We start from the raw sequence: 18,005 nt of genomic DNA, 5'->3' as shown, positions 1-18,005 counted from the left end.
CCTCACATCAGTGGTCGTAGGAATTTATCTAGCCACAATGTCCAAAAACATTAGATGGTTAGTTCAAGGTATCTTTGTCTGCACAACAAGTGTACCTTTGTATACGGTGATGACATGTAAAGCAGTTGTAGTCCTATGCAGCCTTCGAAATGTCTTCGTTGGGAAATTGCCCAACGAGAGGATCGGGAGGAGTATTCCCTCATGCATCTTGGCTACTGATGAGAGAAGGGAGATCGGTCTGTACGACTCCCCCTTGCTCGTGTCCTCTTCAAGTTTCAGTAGCGGGTTCAGACTGTCTATCTTCCAAACATCGGGTACTATAATAGTGTTCAGATAGGCTGAGGACAGTTGTAAGGTAATCGACTCCAGGCAGATACAGATTCTTCAGCATCAGTGTAGAGATTCTGTCTGGAACTAGCGCCTTGCGCGGCTTGGCGCCACGAATGACATTCGTAGCTTCGTGCACGGTTGTTGTTGTTTTAGCAGTGTATTTTACACTGAAAGCCTCTATCGGGCCAATGCGGTACGTTGAACCGGCTGCCATGGGATTGCACCGTAATTTGTGATGGCTGTCCAGCTGCACGGAGATTTCGGATACACGAATTGCTCCTTTTCTAGCCTTTTTACTCCCGGACGAATAAGTTGCTGTTTATCTAAGGAAAATATCTCAAATTATCGCCAACATTTTTTATTTAAAAAGTATTTTTTCCAAGCAAGCAAATAAAAAACCATCCAAAACAAAAATCAGCTGTTTATCTGCACATTTTTACTGGAAGTCGTTCGCGTTTTGTTTGAAAAATTTTTAAAGAGAGTAAATTGGCTCTTACTCTCCTGCAATTTGTACTGGAAAAGTACGGGAAGAGACCTATAGTAATACCAGGCGGTATTGGCAAAGTACCGTCATATTTCTATCAGCGTGCTCACATACGCATACTTTCTGCACACGTACACACACACGCACGCACATTTCTTGGTTTGTGTTGGCAAAATGTCGATCAGCTTAATGGCAAGATGGCGGTTTCACCATACGGTTTTTATGTTGCTGTACAAATTAGACAATCTTTAAAATAATTCAGCCATGTATAGAGCTATTAAAACATACAATATCATTCGTAATTGGAAGAAAAATTCACCATTGGCTTTTATGTCACCCTGTAACGCAAAGGAAATTTCATTTGAGCTGCGTATATGCAAGCGAATATTTTGCGGAAATTGAACATAGTACCAGCCTTTAGGTTTAAACCATGTTTCCACTAGATCTCAAATCCACTTGATTTGAGATAATCTCGAAACCCGTTTCTACTACGATTTACGCTGTCTTTATTTGTCAACAGTGACGTTTTTGACAGCGTTTTTATTATGATAAGCATTTTTATTGTGTTCAGCATAGACATTGCGGTCAGCAATTAAGAAATTGACAGATGTTAAGAAAGTATGCTGCCTAAAAATCCCAATAATAACCGGTATTCAAAGCAAACGCAATGTTGCATTTGAATTTGGAAGGAGATTTGATGCAAATCTCCTCTCAAATATGTAGATTTCCTCACATTGAAAATGTATGGGAAACCTCTTTGCAAAACACGAGATTTCCGAAATCTCGTCGCAAATCTAGATTCGCGTACATCTTGGGCTAGCTGGTTATCTCAATAAATGTACCTTGCTTTGTTTAATATGACTCAGCGACATGTCCCTCATTCTCAAGTATGTGTTGGAATGGTGTAAATATGCGTCACAAAAATTAGAAGTGGAAATCGGAGAACAAAAATTTGTACAAAAACATTAACATTTGCATTTGCAAAAAAAAAATAAAAAATTTTGCAAATCTTATTTATATTCCCTCTGTTGTGATTGTGTGTGTTTGTGTTTTTAACAGCAGCAAAAGAAGAAACGAAAGAAGACTAAAACAAAAACAATTGTACAATAGCAAGCATACAAAATTAAAAAAAAGACTACGAAAAAGATAGAAAATCAGAATATCGTGAACTGAGGGTCAAAGTTGCATTGGGAACCAATACAGGAAGAAAGAAGTTGAGAACGTCACACCAAACAACCTAAAGTTTCCAAGACCACCAGTAGCAACCCATTATCGTCAGCATGGCAGTGAATATGGCAGTATCACGCATAAAGCGCGAATTCAAGGAAGTTATGCGCAGCGAGGAGGTAAAATTGGTCATGGCATTGATTTTTCCGCATTCTATTTACTACAGTTTAGAGTTCCTAAGTTTTTGACCGATTAATTCTCTGTGTTGGGTGTTTTTTTAGGGGCAGGGTTCTTGAAGTGTGTTTTCTTTTTGTTGGCTCCTAACCTAATTGTTTGCTTTGTCTCTTGTCAGCTGTCCGGGATGATGTTGTTGGTGTGAATTTTGATTTATATGTTTTTTAATAGTTTTTATTTTCTATTTTGAGTTGTGGTTGGCCTTGTCGTTGTTTCACAAAATGTTTCATACATATTCCTATATTGCTTTCTTTGGCAGTGCGTGGTATCGCCCAATCGTCTTTCTTGTTGTGTTTTATAATCCTGTCATTTTGTCATTTGTGTTAAATGATGATTCACCTCCTTCTGCCATATAGCAAACCAAAATATATCCTGGTTCCATTGTGCATAAATTGTTTTTTTTATCTTCCGCTTTTAATTGTTGTTATTGATATCTATGTTCTATGGGAATTTTAATAAATCCAACAGCATCGAATTGTTACGAATAAATTAAGTTTGATTAAGGTGACCATGTGTGATTTTTTTTTATTTGAATGTGGTTCTATATGCAAATTTGGAAAAGGGGCAAACTTCTCTCATATGTATGCATGAGTGCTGTCCGATTCAAATTTAAGTCCAATGATAAGGGACCTCCTTTTTATGGTCGAGTCCAAAGGGGTGCCGCACTGCGACACCTCTTGTGGAGAAGTTTTTACATGGCATAGTACCTTAAAAATGTCGCCATCGTTTGAAGTACCTCATATAGGCGCCAGCATTAGGAGGTGATAACCACCGCCGAACATTTTTTTTTATAATATCGCCAGGATTCGAACCCATGCGTTCAGCGTCAACGGCGAAAATGCTAACCTCTGCACTTCATTGATTTGTTCTATATAACATACTATATAACAGCGGTGCAAAAAATTAAAATTTCCTTTACGCTAAATGGGGCTGAAAGAGAGAATTATAAAAAAATATGGAGAGTAATTCACGCATACAACCCGGCACGGGATATATATGAGCACCACACAGGCTAGAATAGAGAGGTCCGATCTGTGTGGTGTTCATTGCTGTCGCGAGAAGGATAGTGGATGGCTCCATACGGAGTAGCAGCAATGGCAGTTGCGGACAATCAGCGGTATCGAGCGGAGAGTCTAAGTGAGAGGCGCCACCGGCTCTTGTACAAATACGGAGTGCCTATGATGCTCGATATGACAAGGCGAGTTATTCGGGCCTTTTAATATCCAATGGCCACCCTATTCTCGAGGCGATCGGTCCTTTGGAACGGAACGAGCTTGCTCACCTGCAGGAGCTTGACGAGTATCGTCACCTCCACATGAGAATGTGGCTACAACAACAACCTTTTTTCATTTTGTGCACCATTTGGAAAGAAAATTGCACAATTCATATCAGGAAAAGAAATATGAAGGCTGGTTTAAGGAATGATGACGTGAGTCTTTGAAGTTTCTCAACATAGGGTAAAAAATAGCAGACAAAATAATATTGCTACGGCATGATGGTTGCTATCCTTGGCCACCCTATACATGAGGTCTGGGTCGTTCCTGTACATAGAAACGATCAGGCAACACAATCCTATAATCATAGAGCTTCAACGGCTGAATGACATCATGATCTCGAAACGCCGAACTTTAACCAGAAAAAGGAGGTTTTTGTGTTTTTAGCACCATTTTTACAGCCCAGAGATTTTACCCTCAATCATCACCGGTTTAGGCAAGCTGTGGTCTACTGTTAAGTCACTCTCGAACCCCGGTAGACGGGATGACAGGACCTCAATCATTTTTGGCGAAGTAACCGTGACTGATCCGAAGAGATGCGCCAGATTGTTCCAACGTCAATTTATTGTGCATCCCGAGAGAGAGTGCAAGGAGGAGAGCCATTCGCCGTATCCGTGGTCTCCGAGCCGATGGACAGCCATCACAATTTACCGTGGGCGAAGTTACGAATGTTATCCGTGGCGCCAAATCATCGAAGGCGTTGGGCCCCGACGGAATCTCTACATTGATGTTGAATAATCTGGATTTACCTGGAGTTGAGTACCTTACTACTGTTCTCAACCTGGCTTTGAACACTCTTATAGTTTCCGATGTCTTGAAAATGGGAAGAGCGATCCCGCTGCTGAAGCCTTCAAAGGAGTGGGGGAGTCGTACGGACCCATCTCCCTTCTCTCACCAGTAGCAAAGACACTTGAGGCATTACTCCTCCCGAGCCTCGGAGGAGAATTTCCATTCGCCGAGCCATGTTGATGGATTTGGAAGACTGCATAGCACAACAACTGCTTTGCATGCCATCACCGCACACATTTGCCGTGGCTTCAATCAGCCCAGGCCATGGGATAGGACGGTCCTCGTAGCACTGGACCTATCGAAGGCATTCGACAAACTATTTGAAGACATCGCCAACACGTCCTTCCAGCCAGGCCTGAAACGCTGGGTCGCGAATTATCTGTGTGGTCGCCAGTCTTTGTGGAATTCAGGGATAAGAAGTCGGAGCACCGTAGAGTGAAACAGGAAGTTCGCCAAGGTGGGGTGATATCTCCGGCACTGTTTAACCTCTACCTATCCTCCACAATTGACAGCTCTTACACATTCTCCCCACTTGCCACAGCAATTTGCAATACAGTCAAAAGTAGAAACAAGGTCCTTAAGTCACTTGCTGGCAGCATTTGGGGTTCAGACAAAGAAACCTTGTTGACCAGGTACAAAGCAATTGGCCGGTCTATGGTAAGTTATGCAGCGCCAGTGTGGTCTCGTCAACTTTGTGACACGCAGTGGAATAATATTCAGATCTGTCAGAATGCAGCCCTCCGAACTGCGAGGGGCTGCCTCCTTAGTTCTCATGTGGATCACCTCCATCAGGAGACAAAGATCCTACCAGTGCGAAGACATAACTACATGGTGTCAAAGCAATACCTTTTGGGCTGTTATCGCAGAGACCATCCACATCATCATTTTGTGGATAGATATCTATCGCCCAGAAGCCTTAAGGTAGATCTACATGATCTAGATCAAGCGGCATACCAAGCAGGTCTAGACAATATTCATGCAGACACGGTAGCAGATGCGGTAAATGGCTACCGAGTGAATGTAGTCCTTGGAGAACGACCGCCTCCCATTGCACCTGAAGAAAGTGACCTCCTCCGGCAAACCATAGTAGTTCTGGCTCAATAACGTTCTGGCAGATGCAGCCGCCTGAACTCCTACAGACTTGAGGATTGATGTCGATGTGCAAGATGTATGTCCCGCTTGTAACCAGGTACCGCACTATACATGTCACCTGTTTAACTACCCAGCCAGACCCACTCGACTCAGACCCAGATCCCTGTGGACGCACCCCATCTTAGTCGCAGAGTTCCTGGGTCTTGACACTCAACATAATTAAGCAGACGAAAGATAGAACACAACAAACTGCTACAACAACAACAACATCAGCTTTATTGTACCTCTGAATACTAAAAACTAATCTAGGAAATATCTAAACCAGGAATTCTCTGTCACTCACAAAATCCTTAATTTTCTCCATTCCACGCCCATAAGTTGGTTCTAGGTATAGTGTTCCAACCTAAGTGCCGGAGTCTGTGAGTTACGAAAAACCGGACAACGACAAAGAAAACGCTCCAAAGTATCATCATCTTCCATACAATCTCATGACTTCCAGTAGTACGTACCGGATTGACCTTCCTTCATCGACAACGGCTGCCGCCTCAGTGTACAATACACTGCGACAGCAACAACATCATCTTCCATATGTGCCCTACACGCTGTTGATGTTGTAGCCACATTTGCATGTGGAGGTGGCGATTCTTGTCGAGCTACTGTAAGTGAGAAAGCTCGTTTCGGTCCAAGGGATCGTGGGAACATGGTGTTCATTGGGTATTTAAAATAACTCGCCTTGCCATACCGAGCGTCATGGGCACTCAGTATTTAGGCGGTCGATACAGCTGATTATTCGTTACTGCCACTATGGGCAACCTGGCGACACACTCGGTAGCTCGCAGCAAAGCTTCTCGTGACAGCTATGCGCACCACACAGATTTGACGTTAAAGTTCTTGCCTGTGTGTTGTTCACACCTATCTCGTGTTATTACACGCCGCACCTATTCTGTATAAATGCGCTCGTAGTCCTCACACGATCCTGGCTTTTCCATAAGTTTTTCGTTGTCCTAACCACTGTTTCACTGTTCCACAGTAATACACGCTCGTTCGTCACCCACGCCGTTAACTCTGATTAAGCTACTTTTCTGACGGCAGTCCTGTGGTCCAAATCTCCTGTTCTTTTGATCCTCCTTGCTCCGCTATGGCCCGTCACTCAAACAATGCGGATAGTGGAATCCTCAGAGAAGGCATTGATCTCATCACATTCCACGACTTTTCGTGGCCTAACCGTGCATTTTGTGATGGCTTTGATGGCCAGTTTGTTGTTTGTACAGATGTATACACTCGACGCTTTTGCGTTATTAGTATATCACTTAAGGCATTTCGTGATCGCCAAGATCGGAGACAGATCTCAATGTAGAACACAGGCTCTTTCGCTGTTGTTGTTGTTGTTGTTGTATATATATTCGTGTGGCATTAACCTCCCTGATGGCAATACCAGAACTCCGTCGATCCAAGAATGTGCAGTGCCTCGCACTCGACCTCAAATGTCGTCTTAGGTGACCGCCAGGTTACCTATCGTCGCCCTGATTCTACCACAATGGTATGAACTGCTCCTATCCTTTATCCATTCTCCCATCACCGTTAGTCTCATAGTCGCAGTGGCTTCCTCATACTTAATCTGTATGCCTATGGATCGAATATCTAGAATAGTCTCCAGTGCTCTAGTGTGCAGTGCACCGAACTGCTGAGGTCTTAGTTAATATTGGTCTAATCACGCTCCTGTAGAGCCAGTGGACTATCCGCGCACTTATTTGGCCTCATTTCGAGCAAACGATCCGTATATATTGTGTCAATCCCATGGCAGCCGGTTGTACGTACCGAATTGACCCGATGGAGTTCTTTATCGGCAAGGGCTGCCGCCTCAGTGTATAACAGACTGCTACAACAACAACACATATAGTTGTTGTTGTAGCCACATTTGCATGTGGAGGTGGTGATAATCGTCAAGCTCTTATAGACGAGCTAGCTCGTTCCGGTCTATACGTCCGATCGTCCCGGGAACATTAAGGACATTGGTAATTTAAAGACGCCAATATCTCTCCCTGTCGTATCGTGAATCATAGGCACTTAGTATTTTAAGAAGAGCCGGTCCCACCCGGCCTCTCACTGAGACTTTCCACTCGATACCGCTGATTGTTCGCGACTGCAGTCGCAGCTACTCCGTATGAAGCCTTCCGCTATACGCAACCTGTGGATGCTCCCAGTAGCTCCCAGCTAAGCTTTTTGTAACAACGTAGAACATCACATAGAATAGAGTTACAGCCTGTGAGATGCTCATAGTTAACCCACGCCGGGAGCTATGAGCCTTCTCTGTACGCTCCCGAATATGACACTTGCAGTCTACATTGGTAAGTTGTGGTATACTGGAAATTTGACCTCCAATCTGTGACCTCCAAGAAGCTTAGCTGCTACCGAGCGCGTCCACAGGTTGAGGATAGTGGAATGCTCTTCCGACACGGAATAGCTGTGAGCATCACACAGGCTAGAATAGTGAGGTCTGATCTGTGTGGTGTTCATTGCTGTCACGAGAAGCTTAGCTGTGGAAGCTTAGCAATCGCGGACAATCAGTGGTATCGAGCGGAGAATCGCAGTGAGAGGTCGGGTGGCACCGACTCTTGCACAAATACTGAGTGCCTATGATGCTAGGTATGACAAGGCGAGTTGTTGGCGCCTTTAAATGACCAATGCCCATCTAGTTCACGCGGCGATCGAGGAACGAACTTGCTCACCTACAGGAGCTTAACGAGGATCGCCACCTCCACATGCAAATGTGGCTACAGCAACAACAACGTATGTAGCAACAAAAATTTCTTAAATCATGTTTGGGTGAGGCAAACATTAAAAGAATGTGAGATGATACAAAAGCAAACAACTGAGGAATATCATTTTAGGTTCTAATGAAACCAATGCCTAATATTTCACTTAAACTTTCTTTCAGATTGTACAGTGCTCTATTAAAATTGAACTAATCAACGACAGCTGGACTGAATTACGTGGTGAAATTGCTGGACCACCCGATACACCATATGAAGGTGGTACATTTGTACTGGAAATTAAAGTGCCCGAAACTTATCCCTTCAATCCTCCAAAGGTAAAGTGAAAACTCGAAGCAGGAAAATACATACATAACGTGTACTTTTCTATTGCAGGTTCGTTTTATAACAAAAATTTGGCATCCTAATATATCATCCGTTACAGGTGCCATCTGTTTGGATATTTTAAAAGATAATTGGTAAGTCATGTATATAGAAATTTATGTACCATTGAACGTAGCTTAGCTGATATTATCTGAAATCTGATTAGCTTAGACAATTTAATCAATTGTGCCCGCTTCGGATTGAATACGTGAGACCACACTGGAGACACTGCGGCACGGGTTGCCCAAAAAGTAATTGCAGATTTTTCATATAGTCGGCGTTGACAAATTTTTTCACAGCTTGTGACTCTGTAATTGCATTCTTTCTTCTATCAGTTATCAGCTGTTACTTTTAGCTTGCTTTAGAAAAAAAGTGTAAAAAAAGTATATTTGATTAAAGTTCATTCTAAGTTTTATTAAAAATGCATTTACTTTCATTTAAAAAATCCGCAATTACTTTTTGGGCAACCATAGTATAATGTTAACGCGAGGACGTCGAATGTGAACATCTTTACAGACAATAAACCGGCCATCACAGCAACTACAGGCTGCCATGGAATTGAGCCTGGCTTGTTTGTGGAGGTAGCGAACATCGTCAAGTTCCACGTATCGTATTCTATCTTTCGTCTGCTTAGTACTGTTGAATGTCCACATACAGGAACTCTTCCACTAAGATGTGGTGCCTCCAAAGGGAGCTCGGTATGAATCGAGCAGGTTTGGCTGGGCAGTTAAACCGATGATGTGTGTCGTGTGGTCCTAGGACACACATCATGCACGTTGGCATCAAGATTTGATGGCTCTGTAAGAGTTGAGGCACCTGCATTTGTCGTATCGTGATTGAGCCAGAACTACTTTGGTATGCCGGAGAAGGTCAATTACCTCAGATGTAATGATTCTTCAAGGACCACATTCACCCTGTAGGACCACATTCACCGCATCTGCTACGGTGTCTGCATTGCTGTTATCTAGACCCGCTTGATCTAGAGGTTCTCTCTTGAAGCGCAGAACCTCACGCTTTAGATTTTGTAGATCCACTTTAAGGGTTCTATGCTGTGGATACTTATCCACAAGATGATGATTTGGATGCTTCCTGCGATAACAGCCCAGGAGTTATGGCTTAGACAGCATGTTGTTATGTCTTTGCACGGGTAGGATCTTTGTCTCTTGACGGAAATGGTTCACGTGAGAACTGAGTAGACAGCCCGTCGCAGTTCAAAGAGCGGGATACTGATAGATCCGAATATTATTCCACTGTGTGTCACAGAGGTGACGAGACCGCGTTGCATAACTTACATAGCAACAGCGTTGCATAACTTACCACAGACCGAGCAATTGCTTTGCAAGTGGCCAATACAGTTTCTTTGTCAGCACCCCAAGTGCTGTCGGCGAGTGACTTGAGGACCTTGTTTCTACTTTTGACCTAATGACAAGTTGCTGAGGCATGTAAGGAGAATTGATAGTCGGAATCGTTACTCCATCGACTATCACACTCAGTTCACCATCCACCTCATGTGTGTATGTAGTGAACAATATGGCTGAAGATTTGGTGGCAGATATCTTCACATCTCTTGTAGCGAAGTAAGCGGCAAGTTCGTTGAGGTAGACGTTTAACCTACAGCAGATGTCAACAATGGGTGGGCATATAAAGCCATCCCGGCACGGGATAGCTCGGAGCACCACACAGGCCAGAACATTGAGGTCCGATCTTTTGGATGTTCATTGCAGTCACAAGAACCTTAGCTGTGAGCTACTGGGCGTCTTCAAATAACCAATGGCCACCCTGTTCCCGCGGTGATCGGTCCTTTGGACCGGAACGAGCTTGCTCACCTACAGGAGCTTGACTTGAAAATGTGGCTACAACACCAACAACATATAAAACCATATCTATGCCGTCTGGAGGTGATCGAATGGAGGATAGGTAGAGGTTAAATAGTGCCGGAGATATCACCGCACCTTACTTGGGTCCTTTCCGTTCTTCTGTAACGTGCTCACTCTGCCCATCATCCAGACATAGGGTACTATAGGGTACCCAAAGACAGGTTGGGGACAGTTGTAAGGTACTCGACTTCAGGTAGATCAAGAATCTTCAACATCAGTGTAGAGATTACGTCAGGCCTCAACGTCTTGGGTGACTTGGCGCCACACATGACATTCGTTACTTCGTCCACGGTAAATTGTGATGACAGTCCATCGGCTCGGAGACAACGGATAACGAATGACTCTCCTCCTAGCCTTGTTACTCTTGGAATGTTCAATAAATTGACAGTTGAATAAACTGGCGCATCTCTTCGGGTGAGTCACAGTTACATCGCTAAAAGTGACTGAGGTCCTGTCATCACTTCGGGTTCGAGAGTGACTTAACCGTAGACTACTGCTTGCCTAAACTGGTACCTAAGTTACATTGCTCCAAGTGTTCCAGCTACATATGTTTGTATAGACATCCATGTCGTTATTGTTGTTATATGTATGTGCAGGTAGCGAACCTCGTCAAGCTCCATAGCTGAGCAAGTTTTTTTCAGTAGATAGGGCCGATCGCCGGGGGAAGCGATTGCAATTGCAGCTACTCCATTTACGGAGCATCCCACTATCCGCAACCTTTGAACGTGCCCTTGGCATTCAGATGGGTCCATTGGTTGTTGTTGTTGTAGCCAAATTTGGATGTGAAGGTAGCGATTCTCGTCAAGCTCCTATAGGTGAGCATGCTCGTTCCGGTCCACAGAAACGATCGCTGCAGGAACGTTATGACCATTGGTTATTCAATGGCGTTCTGTCTTTCTTCACTAGATATTACCAATCCCATGGCAGCTGGTTGTAGGTACTGGATTGACCCGATGAATTCCTACAACAAAAAAAAAGGGAGTATGAGCGACTGCAATTGCAGGTACTCCGCAAACACAGCATAGCACTATCCGCAATCTGTGGAAATGGACCCGGTAGTTCTCAGCTGAGTTTTTCGTTATGAAGATGAAAACCACACAAATCGGAGATCAGAGTTTTAAGCCCTGTAGTGCCATCTCGTCCCGGATGAGCATTCGCTTAATACCTTGTGGCTTACTTCCCATTTAAGAGTCTTCTGCAATCCTTCTTTACACCAACCAGTTCTGTTGCTGTTTGTCGCCTTGGTTTGGCTCTAGGACGCTTTGTCATATCGAATATCACAGGCCCTAAGTATTTAAGCAAGAGCCGGTGCCGCCCAGCCTCTCACTGTTCTTGTTATAGCAGTGTATTGTATACAGAGGGGGCAGCTCTTGCCCGTGAAGGGCTTCATCAGTTCAATCCGATACGTACAACTGGCAGCCATGTAATTGGGGCTGCTGTTGTAGCAGTGTTTTGTAGTCTACCTTTCGCCTGCTTACTTACTTTTACTTTAATTGGCTATGACAGAATATTTGTTCCACTAGCTGAACGTAGAATAGCGTTCCAAGCGCCTCGATCTTCTGCGCTCATTCTAAAATCTCTGACACCAAGTTTCGAGGTGTCTCCCACCACTTGATCTTTCCATCGGGCTTTTGGTCTGCCCGGTTTGCATGTACCACCGTGTTTGCCTTCTTTGCTGGAGCTTCTTCATCCATTCTGACAACATGACCTAGCAACGCAACCATTGTATTTTGATGCGTGTAACTATGCTATCTTCTTCATACAGCTCATGGTTCATACGTCGCCTATATTCTCCGTTAACGCAAACTGGTCCATATTTTTAACGAAGAATCTTTCTCTCAAATACTCCAAGCACTGCCTCATCTGCTTTCACAAGTACCCATGCTTCAGAACCATATAACAGCACGGGTAGTATCAGTGTCTTGTAAAGTGTAGTCTTCGTCTGTCTAGAGATGGCCTTGTTTCTAAACTGCTTACTAAGTCCAAAGTAGCATCTGTTTGCCAGTATTATTCTTCGCTTTATCTCAAAACTGGTGTCATTCGTTTCGGTTACGGCGGTGCCGAGGTAGATAATGTTACTGACTGTCTTAAAGTTGTGGTTCCCAACTTTCTCCATTCTCTTTAACTGCTTGGTTGTGCAAGGCTTTTTGGGAGTTGAAACCATCCTTTTCGTCTTTTCTCCATTTACTGCCAGACCCATTTTCACTGACTCTCTTCGGTTCTTTCAAAGGCTGCAGTTACTACTTCCGGTGACCGACCTATGATATCGATGTCGACGGCATAGGCGAGTAGCATGTGTACTCTTGTGATTAGTGTTCCATATCTATTCACATCTGCATCTCGTATAATCTTCTCCAGCAGGATATTAAAGAGATCACACGATAGGCTGTCTCCTTGTCTGAAACCTCGTTTGGTATTAAATGGTTCGGAGAGATTCTTTCCTATTCTTACTGAGGAACGCATATCAGCAAGTGTCATCCTGCAGAGTCGTATTAATTTAGCAGGGATAGCAAACTCAGACATGGCTTGAAATACCTTTGAACGTAAAGGAGTATCGAAGGCGGCTTTGTAATCAACAAAGAGATGGTAGGTGTTAATTTGTCCTTCTCGGGTCTTTTCCAGGATTTGGCGCAGTGTGAATATCTGGTCTAGGATGGATTTACCAGATCTAAAGCCGCATTGATAGGGCCCAATTATCTCATTGGCTTTAGGTTTTAATCTTTCACACAGTACGCTCGAGAGTATCTTGTATGCGATGGGGAGGAGACTTATTCCTCTGTAGTTGGCACATTCCGTCTTGTCTCCTTTCTTGTGTACGGGGCATAGTACGCTGAGGTTCCAATCATCGGGTATGCGTTCTTCTAGCCAGATTGCCCAGATAAGCTGATGCATACGCCTTATCAGCGTGTCGCCTCCGGTCTTAAATAGTTCAGCGGGTAACCCGTCGGCTCCTGCTGCCTTGTTGTTCTTTAATCGGGTTACTTCTACTTAGACCTCATTCTGACTAGGTGGTAAACATTCTATACCATCATCAGGGATTGGTTCTGCGGTATCCTCTTCGCCGCCAACATCGGACACTAGCAGTTGGGTAAAATGTTCTTTTCATATCCTCGGCATGTGCCTGCACCAAAGCCATCGCCAAGCCACGCTGGATGAATGCCTTGCATCTATCACAACGTGATCAATTTGGTTTCTCTTGTTTTGATCGGGTGACAGCCATGTGGCTTTGTGAATATAAAATATTCACAAAGCCACATTTTACGAAGAATCTTTCTCTCAAATACTCCAAGCACTGCCTCATCTGCTTTCACAAGTACCCATGCTTCAGAACCACATAAAATATGTTGGGATCTGGTGCTATTAACTACCATGTTTTTTGCTGCGGCGAAATCTAGCAGCCTCAACCCATTACTGGACGTTATCTCGTGGAGGCTAAACTTTCCGACTGTTGGACCAAAAATGTCTTTCTTCCTTCTATTTTCGCATTAAAAGCGGGGCAGCGGTCATATTCTCTCTCTAGGCGCTCGTAGAAAATATCCTTGGTCTGCTCTTCTTTGTCTTCCGTCGGGGCATGGGCACAAATAAGGCTGATGTTGAAGAATTTGGCTTTTATGCGGATTGTGGCTAGCCTCTCTCATCCACCGGAGTAAAACTGGAGGCAAGGTGTTTCAGTCTCCGACTAACCACACTTCGTCTGCTTGATTCTGTTGAATATCACGAACGTGTTCATTGTTGGTGCTAAAGTGTATTGGCATTACTATCCACATTGAGATTCTTCTTACCTGCAGAAGCGACTTTCCTTTCCAAGCAACTTTAGATTTGATTCTTGGATAGGTAAGGTTAAACGGCAACTGCAGTTGAAAGAAAGAAATTAAATAGGAGAGAAAAGAGAGAGAAACGCCATTAGAAAAACATAAAAATGGAAACTAAAAAGCCGGCATAGAGACCGATAGAAGTCTGACCGATTGAGGCCCGCTCCGTCAGCCATGCCCGGTTAGGTTAGATTTAAGTGGCAGTCTGCCATCAGATTCATTTAGACGTTTTCGTCCATTGTGATACCACAGGAACAGAAGAATGAAGATGCCTTCTAGTTCCTAACGTTGAACCATCCAGATCGCTTTAAAAAGCCCAATAACTTGCGAATGTTCACATCCGCTAAATCAGACAGGTTCTCAAAGAAATGAGAACCTAAAGTGGAACTACTTCTAACTGATAGTGCGGGACACACACACACACACAGAAGGTGTTCTATAGTCTTTTCTTCTTCGATGTCCTCACAGCTTCTGCTTGTTTTTCGATTATACAGTGACCTGTCATGACGGACACAATGACTGAGACGTCTGTTCTAGCCAATGACAGCAAAGCAGTAGACCTCCTCAAGTCTAGATTATGCCACATAGTTTTGGAATGCTCACAGCCCCCTCTTTTTGACCATCTATCATTCGTTGTCCTTCGGGCCTGGTCCTGAAAACTTTTCTTAGATGTCGCTTGAGGCATACCCACAGATTCCAGTATTGTAGCAGTGTGTTATACACTGAGGCGGTAGCCCTTGTCGATGAAGAACTTCATCGTGTCAATCCGGTACGTACAACCGGCTGCCATGGGATTGATGAGTAGGGTAGTTCCTAGTCTCGCAAGCTTGTCCGCTTTACAATTCCCTGGGATATCTCCGTGGCCCGGCGCTCAGAAACGCCATACCAGACCCTTGCAGAAGTTCAGAATGACTACGCGGTCGAAAGACTGTAGAGAGCTCAGTGAAGAGAAGAGGTGTTCAGCCATAATAATACACCTTCTCCCCGTCATCACAGGGCACTGGCACAGCAGATGTTCAGCATTCGCTAACTCCTCCTCATCGCCACAGACACTGCAAAAATCTTCATCTTGATGAACCCATCGCCATGTCAGCGATCTGACATTGCAATGGCCAATCAGGAATCCCACCAACAATCTAAGGTCACGCTTCCCCACCTGAAGAACCGTCAACGTCCTCGTTCCGGAGAACCTCGGCCACAGGACCTTGACAACCCTGCTGCCTACAACGCTATCTCAAGTCGAGTGTCAGCATATTCATGACAGTAGGAATCCACCATCCCAAACAGCCAACACAGAGAGGGGCTCACCATCGTCGTCGTATTCCCTGAGTCCATCCAGAATCCAAACCCGACCAGCCAGTCAGCCGCATCGGCTCACCATCGGCGTCGTATTCCCTCAGTCCATCCAGAATCCAAACCCGGCCAGCCAGTCAGCCGCATTGTTCCCGCCATTCCCTGATGGCCCGTAACCCAGCACAATCTGACAACAGCCCCCAAACCTGGCACGGGATAACTATGAGCACCACACAGGCTGGAACTTTGAGCTCCGATCGGTGTGGTGTTCTTGTTATCATGAGAAGCTTAGCTGCGAGTTTCCAGGTGCGTCCACAGGTTGCGAATAGTGGGATGCTCACGGAGTATCTGCAATTGCAGTCGCAGACAATCAGCGGTATAAATACTGAGTGCCTATGAAGCTCGATATGACATGGCGAGTTGTTGGCGCCTTTAAATAACCAATGGCCATGTGTTCCTGCGGCGATCGGTCCATTGGACCGGAACTAGCTTGCTCACCTGTAGGAGCTAGACGAGGATCGCCACCTCCACATATAGACATTTGGCTACAACAGCAACATAAGTGACCGAAACCTGGCCGGCTCGTCAGCCGCTTCATTCCCCGCCATCCCTTGATGGAGCGAAATCCAGAACAATCTGACATCAATCCCAAACGTCCAAGACGAAGCGCCAAACATCCGGGACGTCCCTAAGATTGATTTGTAAGATGTTGCCAATAAGTACTAAGAAATGGTTCCTGGATAAGAATAATTTTAAATCGTCCTGACATCAGGAGGACGTTCAGGGCCAACATTTATTTGAAGAAAGCGGAACATGGTGGGGACTCATATTCCGCATGACTGTTGTCCACCCTCATAAAACTCGTTTTATCTTATTATCAGAAGCTTCCATGATGATTTTCTCTCCGGGCACTGTTGAGAAAACAGTGGCGTCGCTCTTTCTCTTTTTCAAATCGTAGTTTTTGTTGTCGTAGCCGTGGGTTGTACTTTGAGGCGGCAGCCTTGCCGATGAAGGATTTCATCGGGACAATCTGGTACGTACATCCGGCTGCCTTGGGATTGCTCACACACTTATGTTGTGTAGGAATCGTGCTCCGCTTTTCCAGCTTCTTAGGGTACATATGGAGACCACTAGGTCTCGCCAGTTATGTTCCATTGATGCTGTTATGGTTGATGGTGTTTGCACAAGCTCTAACTGAAGTTTTATTTTTTCTTTTTCTTTATTCCTTTTAGGGCCGCTGCCATGACATTACGTACCGTTTTGTTGTCACTGCAGGCTTTATTGGCTGCCGCTGAACCCGATGATCCCCAAGATGCAGTAGTCGCCTACCAATACAAAGATAAATATCAGCTATTCGTTACGACAGCCAGGCATTGGACTAACGTTTATGCAGGAGGTAAAATTAGCAAATGATATTAATGTGCCCATGCGAAAAGAATTATGGGTTTTTGTTTTTGTTTTTTTTTTCTAGGTCCCCACAAATTCCCAGACTGCGATGCTAAAATTCAGCGTTTGAAGGATATGGGCATTGATGAGCATGATGCACGTGCGGTTCTATCAAAAGAGAATTGGGATTTGGAAAAAGCAACCGAGAGTCTTTTCAGTTAGCTTCATTTTCAGCACCACCAGCAAAAGCACCGCCACCTCACATCTCCCTATCCTCCCAAAACAAAGTAAAGACTTGGCGCCGTGGGGATTATTTTAAGTTCGAGCAACAATTGGAATAATCAGCGCTTAGAGATGGAGAAAAGGCAAACACAGAACACAAACACAAAAATAAAAGAACAAATGAAAACCCTATTCAGAAACGATTACCCATTGGATGCGCTTAAAGGCCAAATCATCCAAGAGTATTCCATTTCTATTCTGTCTACTCTAGAGCCCTCATGGATATTTCATTTGTAAGCAAAGCACATCTTTTTTATTGCAAACGAAGAACGTTACAAAAAACTATGATTCACTATTAAACCTTACTATCAAACCTTAAGCCTCCGCTGCCCTGTCCTCGGCATCCTTCCCCCAACCCCAACCCAAACCCAAACTCGAACCCGAACCCTCACCTTCCACGTTTAGAAACTTATTATATTCATGTTGAAATCTATCCAATTTGTTTTAAGTTCGATTTTAATCAGTATCGAGTAATCTATAATTCCATTTAAATTTGTTGTTGAAAGAAATTATTGCGGCCGTTGAAACTTTTGTAAGTCCGAATCCAATTTTTTTTATGTTTTCTTTTTTGTTTAAATTTTAATAAAATATTTGTTATTATTATTTTTTTTTTGAGATTTTTTGTGTATATTTCCAAAAGCCTTACTTACATGCATACATATTGACAAATGCTTACTATTTCAAATAACCCTTATGGCCTTTTCACCTACAACTAGCTCCCACTCTGTAGCAAGATGAAGATGATATTCTATAAATGTTTGAGCCATTTTATTGTTTCTCTCTTTTCCTACAAAAGCAAGGCGTTATTCATACCTTTCGAATTAAGCCACATCCACAGTCGTAGATCA

General features: G+C 44.1%; 1 protein-coding gene across 1 annotated transcript; it reads left to right on the top strand.

Annotated features, from left to right (window-relative positions):
- The first annotated feature begins 1,718 nt into the window (after positions 1 to 1,718).
- Positions 1,719 to 17,760, top strand: LOC106084965 (ubiquitin-conjugating enzyme E2-22 kDa). The gene is made up of 5 exons (XM_013248957.2): positions 1,719 to 2,160; positions 8,309 to 8,461; positions 8,520 to 8,602; positions 16,722 to 16,885; positions 16,961 to 17,760. The coding sequence occupies exons 1-5, from the start codon at positions 2,095 to 2,097 to the stop codon at positions 17,095 to 17,097; spliced, it is 603 nt and encodes a 200-aa protein (XP_013104411.1). The 5' UTR covers positions 1,719 to 2,094; the 3' UTR covers positions 17,098 to 17,760.
- The last annotated feature ends 245 nt before the right edge of the window (positions 17,761 to 18,005 follow it).

This window comes from Stomoxys calcitrans, chromosome 1 (genome assembly GCF_963082655.1).
Source record: "Stomoxys calcitrans chromosome 1, idStoCalc2.1, whole genome shotgun sequence".
NCBI lineage: Eukaryota > Metazoa > Arthropoda > Insecta > Diptera > Muscidae > Stomoxys > Stomoxys calcitrans.
Note: the sequence above shows the minus strand (reverse complement) of the source record. Positions and strands in the feature narration are given on the sequence as shown.

What these genes read in the sequence shown, in the direction of transcription:
- LOC106084965 (XM_013248957.2), top strand. Translation starts at nt 2,095, where the DNA reads ATGGCAGTGAATATGGCAGTATCACGCATAAAGCGCGAATTCAAGGAA. An exon ending in GATATTTTAAAAGATAATTG is followed by an intron (nt 8,603 to 16,721) that starts GTAAGTCATGTA and finishes TATTCCTTTTAG; the next exon opens with GGCCGCTGCCATGACATTAC. An exon ending in GACTAACGTTTATGCAGGAG is followed by an intron (nt 16,886 to 16,960) that starts GTAAAATTAGCA and finishes TTTTTTTTCTAG; the next exon opens with GTCCCCACAAATTCCCAGAC.